Source organism: Hydractinia symbiolongicarpus, chromosome 4 (assembly GCF_029227915.1).
Source record: "Hydractinia symbiolongicarpus strain clone_291-10 chromosome 4, HSymV2.1, whole genome shotgun sequence".
Classification (NCBI taxonomy): domain Eukaryota; kingdom Metazoa; phylum Cnidaria; class Hydrozoa; order Anthoathecata; family Hydractiniidae; genus Hydractinia; species Hydractinia symbiolongicarpus.
Window position 1 is genome coordinate 11,152,128 of NC_079878.1, and position 8,345 is coordinate 11,160,472.

Here is an 8,345-nt window from a genome sequence, read left to right on the forward strand (position 1 = left end):
CTATTTTTTTCTCCTTAATCTCTCGAATTTATCATTTCTTAAACAAATTAAGGGCCCTTTGCAACCTTGTCTCCAGGGGTTCTTGCCTTTTTGAGATATTAAGGGTCAGCCTTTAAATAAGCGCTAGCAGCTTTGACAGGTACAAAATCCTGGGCAAAACAGGATAAGGCCTTTTGCTTAGGAGACCTTCACTGTGTTTTCATATACTCACTTCGGCGCGTTTTAATCACATCGACAAGCTGGGCTAAGCTAATGAAAATTTACAGGGGAATTAAAGTTAATAAATTCCTATAAAGTTTATTAATTTATTTATTGAATTAAGATATTATTTGCTTACAAAGTATTAATTAATCTATTAATAATTCCTAACCTCAAGAAATGAACAAAACTTCACGAAAAGACCAGCTTACAAACTTCATATTTTGGTTCTTGTTAAGGTGCTATATATATCTAATCGCTTGTACATATGTGAAAAAATACATTTTATATACACTATTATTTACAACAGGCTATATATCTTTTTTTAAATAATATATATATATATATATATATATACTAACTGTCAATATAATTTCCTGTCCAGCATTAGTATTTTTGTTCTGGTTGCTATAGTGACATACAATATGGCTGACCAGCGCTCTTTTAAACAATGTTTTTCGCTTTTTATTTTATAGTATTTCTCAAGGTTTCATGTCACAATGTCACAAAAAAATGTATGATATAAGTTCAGCATAGGAAATGTTCTTACTAACTGTCTTTTTCTTTTCTTTATTTTTTTTGTTTTTATTTTTCTTTTCTTTATTTTTCTTGTTTTTATTTTTCTTTTCTTTATTTTTCTGTTCTTTTTTCTTCCTATTTTTTCTTCTTTTTCTGTTTTTTCCTTTACGCTTACTCTTTCTGTATTTTCGTCTCAATTTTTCTCGAATTAATTTTAAAGAGTTAAAAATCCCTTTACTGTTCTTTTTCCTGTTCTTCCGATTTCGCTTTCTGCGTTTGATTTTCCGCTGCTTTTTCTTACTTCGAAGTTTGCGCGGAGGGGCGAGCGTCGGTATTTTGTTATCAATCTGACATGGTCGACATCTGCATTTAGTCGCTTTCTTCACAAGAACCTGTTTTTCTTCAAGCCCACAATCAAGAGTCACTACAAATTCCTCTTCCGCCACTGGGCTACACATTGAGCACTCGAAATAACCCGTCCTTTGTCGGGGTACAAACGCAGTGGAACATAGTCCCGAACAAGCTGTCTTCTTGACTTTCTTAGACTTGCATCCGTGAAATAAACCTACTTCTTCCATGAATGATATCACCTGGCATGATTGTTGTGCAGATCTATGGCTAGGGAGTAGGTTTTCTAGTATTTCGTTTATACTAAGACTATCTGTTAACGTCGGTGCCGTATATACGGTGACGGTTAGATGAGCAGCTAACAAGAGAATGTAAATATCTGAAAATAAAACACAAGCAAACATTGTCATTTCTTTATTGTTGTTCGAGATAGAAGGCACCTATTGAAAGGAAATATTACCGATTGCTACCTATTAGCTTCATAGAGCGGTCAGGGAAATTTAATTTAAAAAATTAAAAATACTAAAGAATGCAACAAGCAGTATACTTACATTTCATTTTGTTACGTGCAGGAGAGTTCGTGTTACAGTATGTTGCATTGTCGCTTGCCATTGATACACTAAAACATAATAGCTTTGTGCTTCTCTATTTATGAATGTGACGGAAATTACAAAATGACAGATTACAGTTGTAATGAGATGACATCTAGCATTATTGGAAAGGTAATTTGCAGCTTATACGTTTATTAGGAACATTAAAACAAATGTCTCATTCAAAGACGTCCAATTCAGAAGCATGTGAAGAAAGGAGAACGTCTTTTTGTTATTTTTGATGTCATCCGACTAACTGGAACAAATTTATGAATCTATTGGGTTAAGAGGAAAACCCTTTTTGAGGCCAAGTTTAACCGATTTTTTGAAGAAACAGTTAGTTTCTACCTAGCTAAAATGTAGGGGTGGAACATGACGTTAACAATAAGGTTCTAGTTGGCTAGCAGAGACTAATAACGTTTTAAGAGTGAAAATTTTGCCCATCACATATTCGTCCCCAGGGTTTACTGAACATTTACACGAATCATAAAAATGGCAAAATGTCTTAGGACTTGTCTTCGGCTCAAAAAATATTGTTTGATAACAATGATATGCTAAAACAACGAGATATACACTTTACTTTATGACTTATATCTAAATAAAACTCCCCCTTCCTCCCTCCTCTATTCGTGTATACGATTTATGGCGATTAGCGCAAGTGGTTTTGATTTATGGCGATTAGCACTATTTTAGGTGACGGCACCTTAAGTAGCAATACAATGATGTTTTATATCTACAAGAAAAACCGCAGTTGTGCTTGAGGGAGGTACATTCACTTCTAATTTTAAACCCACAATTATCATTTGTCTTCCGTAATGTGTCGCACACTACATGATTGATTTCCCCAAGAAAAAAAATAAGTATTTACGGTCCCAATCTCCACATTTTATAGACAGATGTTAGTGCCGCTACCGCTAAATCAAGGGGTTCCATAAATCACAAAAATTAATATTTCTAGAGACGAATTTTATATTACAATGTTACTTCTCTTTTTTATTTTCCATCTCTTCTTCCTCCCATCCATTGAGCTATGAAAAACCCTTTATAACGAATTGTAATCCACAAAACAGTCAGGGTCTTGCAACACCAAAAAAGCTTTTATGTTTATACTTGCTTCTGGGGTTTTCGAACATATTAAGGCCATCCATAACTTTTGTAAGCTTCTTCAAATCGAATCAAACTCAATCTTGAAATGTGTCTAAAATACTACTATCTGCTTTAAAATCAATTACTTTAGTTCTAACGAATTTTAACATTTTGTTTAGAGTTTCTAAGAATCCAATAAGAGTAATTGAAAATATTTTCCGTATTTTACATAAAATCAAAAAAATCGGAAAAATAAAATGATTCTTCTTGATCAAATAAAATGGGTGTTTATTTTATTTCTAAGGATATTATAAAAGTTATTATACTTTTCTGATTATGAGGATTTCCATAGAAATTTAAGGGGTAGTTTTGAGTAATGACCAATTTCTTAGAGGCTCTGGAAGTTATGGGACCTGCAAGTTTAGCATGGAGGTGCCTAATTAATAGATATATAAAATAATTCAATAAGTATCATAAACCGTGCAGAATAGCAAAAAAGAGTTAATTTAAAAACCAAGGCCGGAATCCCCCCCCCTCCCCCCACACACACAGAAACTGAAGAGTTGTTATGAGAATGTAAATATACTAAATGACGAAAATTAAGTATATAAAATAATATTCGGTAAGTATGTGATTATTTTTATAAAAGGTAGTTGAAATTTTTTATTTTGACGGAACTTTTGATAAAATATATGTGGTAAATGCCTGTCTTCACATACACGTTTCACAGTTAGCCTTTGATGGCTTAGTGCAACTCCTTTGTTAGTGTCAACATTGTGAACAACTTGCAAATAAGATTGAAAATCCAATTAAGTTACAGCTTATTGTGGTTTCCCATCCAATAAAACGTCTGACTGGTGGTTATATTAACATTCTTTCCTGGTGGATAGGAAATGATGCTAATTATTTTTTAACCAAACAAAAGTTTTTTGTCTCGGCTTTATTCTTTGGCATAAATATGACCTATTGAGCAATACCAGTAAAAATTAAACCTCTATTGTTCTTTCCAAGACTAAATATATAAACATAAAACAATTATGTTAATCTAAATGATCCACCAAAGCATGCAGTATGCTTTGGATTCTCATTAGCTTCTGAGATTGTGTTTCTCTTCATTAATTATATTGGCTAGGGTGGGAAAATATTTTTACGTCGATTAAGCTCTTAAACAAATTTTCCATTACCACGTCCATCTGATTCTTGATTAATCCTAATAAGATGAAAATGATACACAGGTGCGTCTAATTATGCAATAAAGTCTAAAAAGAATTCCTGATTGCCACACTTCATCAAGAAGTTTTGTTAGTTTTGTTAAGTGCAGCTATGTATGGACATCCGGTGAGAAACCAATGGCTGATAATAATGTTAATCACAGTTTGATGAGATGAAGTTCTCTTCTATCCTAAGTAATTGAGTTTTTTACTAGCATACCACACAAGCACCATAAGTGATTCTTTCTATTTTATTTTATTGGTCAAAACAAACAACTTTACAAGTATTTATTTATAGAAACTAGTGAAAAGATTTAAAAACTGGCAGTTTCCTAATCTTTTGGCAATTTTAATACACTGAAAGTTTCATATTTGGTTTCTCAAACTCAAACTGCATTTAAATAACATAAAAGCTTTTATTTTTCACTATAGTTCTATTAATAAATACAAACAAAGATTGGAAAACATGCGATTATTCAGTTTAAACACAAAATGTCTCGATTGAAATTGTTTCGATTTGAATCGCTTGTCTCTACGCTAGATGACTTATCGCTTGGCGTGCTTCAGTTAAGCGAGCAAGAATAAAGTAAGAATGAACAAGGGGGTGTCTAGTTCAAGACGAGGCATGAAATTATTGAAGACGAGACATGAAATTATTACAATATACGATCGATTGAAGAAATGAGACATATTTTATTAGCTGTATTGATTTAAACAGAATGTTTTTTCCAGATTGTAAGATCATCATGGGATACCGCATATTTCCATTTATCTATCCGGAAGGATGTACCAGTAATTTTCCCATATTAGGTAAATTTAAAATTAAACGAGGTAGTGTCGCTTGGTGACGATTTAAACAAAAGCTTTTTATCAAATTTTCATCTAGAGATCATTATGGCCAACAACAGAAACATAACCATATTATTACAGTAATAAAAATAACAGAAAAAGTATCTATAAAAAACAATAGTTGAAATTTTGGAAAACACAATAATTTTTAGTTAATAAAGAGAAGTTTTAAAAGAAATAGTAAAAGGGAAAGAACAAATCATTTCTTTTTTTTTATTCTCTTCTCCTGGCAAAAAGAAAAAAGGACGTACATTTCGCCTGTCATGCAATTTCGTCCCCCGTCATCATTATTTTGATATTGACGTAAGAATTAATACGGGCGCTTAAAACATATTTTACCTTAACAAAGTGAGGTAAAGGCGCTCTGTTGGGGAAGTAAAACTATTCCAATAACAATGGTATGTCACAAAACATAAAATACAAACAAAAATGTGTCTGAAACAATGATTTACAGTTTCTTATGAGATTTTAGAACTTTAAATTTAGGAGTATTTTGTGTGAGGTTAAACACGTTTCGTTCTGCATTTTATCACAGTCACACGATTTTCTTGTGACTTTGAATAGAATTTCTTATAAAGTTCTTCCGAGGCTTTTCTCAGCCTTGCTAATTGACCTAATTACAACTTCCTAAATAGACTCTCACATCTCACATGCTTGGCTTCTTGACATTCAGTGAGAGGTCAGGCTTATGGAATTTTCAGTAATTTTTGATCAGGGAGAGTTAATTAATGTCAGAAAAACATTTTATTTTGTTTTTAAATATTTTTATTTTTTGTTTTACCTTTCCATCATCATCATCATGATATTTTCAAATAGATTTTTTTAACTCTTTCTAACTTGCGGACTAAAAAACAACTTCCATAAATAGCGTGTTAATGTACAATAATTATTCTCTTTAATATTCAGTACTATTTTTTAATAGCTTTCAGTGAAAAGTTTTACTACAAAAGCGCTCCTTCACTGAAAATCGCGTGCACATGTGAGCCATTAGAATTTTCTTATTTCACGCAATAAAGCTATTTGCACGATTTTTAATTATTTTTCTTACTTGGGAATTCTAAAGCATTTGAAAACGTTCTTGAAAATCACAAAAGTACAAGTTTGAAAGCAGACACTCATAATAGGGGTGGGTTCATTGTTGGCTAAAAAACGCCATGTTTTAAGGTTTGGCGTTTCTTTGAGGGCGTGTTACCATTACAAGCCAGTGAAGAAAAAAGGGGGAAAGGCAAAATTGACTAAAACACCATTAGGTACTAGTCTTCACTTCGTACGTCTTTTTATATTTGATGGAACCTACAGTGCGGCTGTTAAAAAAACTTTGCAATCCCTGGACGAAAATTTGCCCATTGGGGTGAACTTACTTTGTGTCCAAAATAAATGCGTCTTCAAACTCGACGACAGCAGGAAACAAATTTACACGTTGAATTTTTGCGCTAGTACGAACTTCTTCTATGACGTGGGTGGATGTATACAAAGTACAAAGATACAGGTTACAAGAAAAGAAAAATCACCAGGGTAATAACAAACCATTTTGACAGAGACAGGAAAACTTACGGAGCATTTCTGCACTGTCACATTACCACGCGCGTTTAACTGACGTTTCAAATTTTTACTGCATCAATTAAAACCAGTTAAGATGCATGAGGCAATGCTTAAATATTAATTATCGCAATTAATAGCCCACTCAAAATTCCACATAAAATTCTTCTGACATTTCTGACGCTACAACTTCAGTTAACACACATAAATGCTTTCGATGTAATAGTTAATCGTGCGAAAAAATTTATTGCATCACTGAAGAGCGATTATAGGTATCATATAATGTGTTTATATTATTCATCAATTTTTAAGAAAAAACTTTTATGGATACTTAATCCCTTGCTTTCGATACAAGTTCTATATCCAGGTGAAGTTGGTTAGGCGTTGACTTAAGCAAGTGCAATTAGCCTTAGTTTAGGCCCGGCATTAACTTAAGATTGGCTTTAACTAAGGGTTGTCGTTGACTTAGGCCCGGCGTAAATTAGTCCGGAATTAACTTATAGCCAGCTAGCTACCAAGGTACGTTACGATTTTATGCGATTGAGAATTGAGATTCGTCTAGTTGTAATTTACATGGTCATGTTGCAGTTAAAATATAAGCTATATATCGTTCTAATTAAAATCGGTTACCATTTATTTAATAGTCAAATTCCCCTGAATTAACTCACGTTCCCTGCTTTGAAGCGAGTGTGCGGTGACGGATCATATTCTAAAAGTTTTGCATACATTCCATCGTCTCCTTTGAGAATGTGAGATAACTCTGACTTCTTTAAAAAAAATTCTTAAATTATAGTCAAAAGGGTACTATTGGGTAAAAAAAAGTACAGTGGAATCTCTCTATCTCGAACTCTAGAGGGACCAAAAAATTTGTTCGAGATAGAGAAAGTTCCAGATAAGGAAAGGAAAATACCTTAGGCGGACCACAAAGGGACCGAGACTTTAGTTCGAGATAGGGAGTCGTCAAGATAGAGAGATTCCACTGCATTTTCAAATATGCTAAGTGAGGAGAAAAAAAATTATTCCTGATCTTATAATGACATAAGAGAATTTATAAATAAAGATATTACTCAAAATACTACAAACCGACTTTTACTTTTTAGATCTACAATACTGCATAAAAAATGCAAACTACAGGATGTGTCAAATAATACCTTTTGTTCGGTCCTAAAAACAGAAAATTGGATAAAATTTTAAAACATTACAATTCCGAATTACCAAATATACCTGCAGGAGACAGTAAAAATAATGATTACACCAGAAAAAGCCATTCTTGTGAAATAAGGCTAGTTTGTTCGTAGATAGGCTACAAGTCTTTGTTGGATCACTTCCATTATTTCGTAGCAGGTAATATCTTCCACAAAAAGACGCTGTAACATATTACATACATAGCTCTCCCACCACAATGTCCATACTCCTCTAAAAGACTGTTAGCTACTATGTCTGTTACTATCCCTTGGTACGTTTTTTTCAGTAAAACTTCTAATTATTAAATCAGTTATTTATTTTTTCAGCCTCTGGTAAAAATTATACCACAGCTAGCCAATAAAAACTTAGTCGACTTTAAATATTCTCATTCCTGCCTTTGTGTTTAGTAGTTTATTGTCATTTTTCTTGTGTGTTATCGTTTGCGGTGTAAAGGGAGGAACAGACGGGTAGGTTTAATATCAGTTTATTGGTATTAGCTAATAAATGTTTGTTTTACAATTACTTATATTAGGCAGCTATTAGAATTTGAGTATAGTGCCTCGAATGCAAAGTTAGGTATGCTCTTTTCATGGTTAGCTATTTATGAAAAGAAAAAAATTGTTTCCAGATGGATTATTTCTTTGAAGATTGTTAAACGGTCATTTTTGCTTTACTTGTTAAAATAAGAAGATTTCGCGTGAAGAAGTTTTCGCAAAAGAATATGTTGGTGCGCGAAATGATAGAAGTATTTTGTCTGTTTGTGCACCAACATCTTCCTGCAAAGTGTTTAAAAATAAAGAGGGATAATTCAATTCAATTA

The 8,345-nt window shown here is 32.8% G+C and overlaps 1 protein-coding gene across 1 annotated transcript; it reads right to left on the reverse strand.

The window, feature by feature from the left end:
* Positions 1-454: 454 nt before the first annotated feature.
* LOC130641230 (uncharacterized) lies at positions 455-7,235 on the reverse strand. The gene is made up of 3 exons (XM_057447948.1): positions 6,356-7,235; positions 1,617-1,684; positions 455-1,444 (listed from the first exon to the last, which is right to left on the reverse strand). The coding sequence occupies exons 2-3, from the start codon at positions 1,675-1,677 to the stop codon at positions 702-704; spliced, it is 804 nt and encodes a 267-aa protein (XP_057303931.1). The 5' UTR covers positions 1,678-1,684; positions 6,356-7,235; the 3' UTR covers positions 455-701.
* Between the last annotated feature and the right edge of the window lie 1,110 nt (positions 7,236-8,345).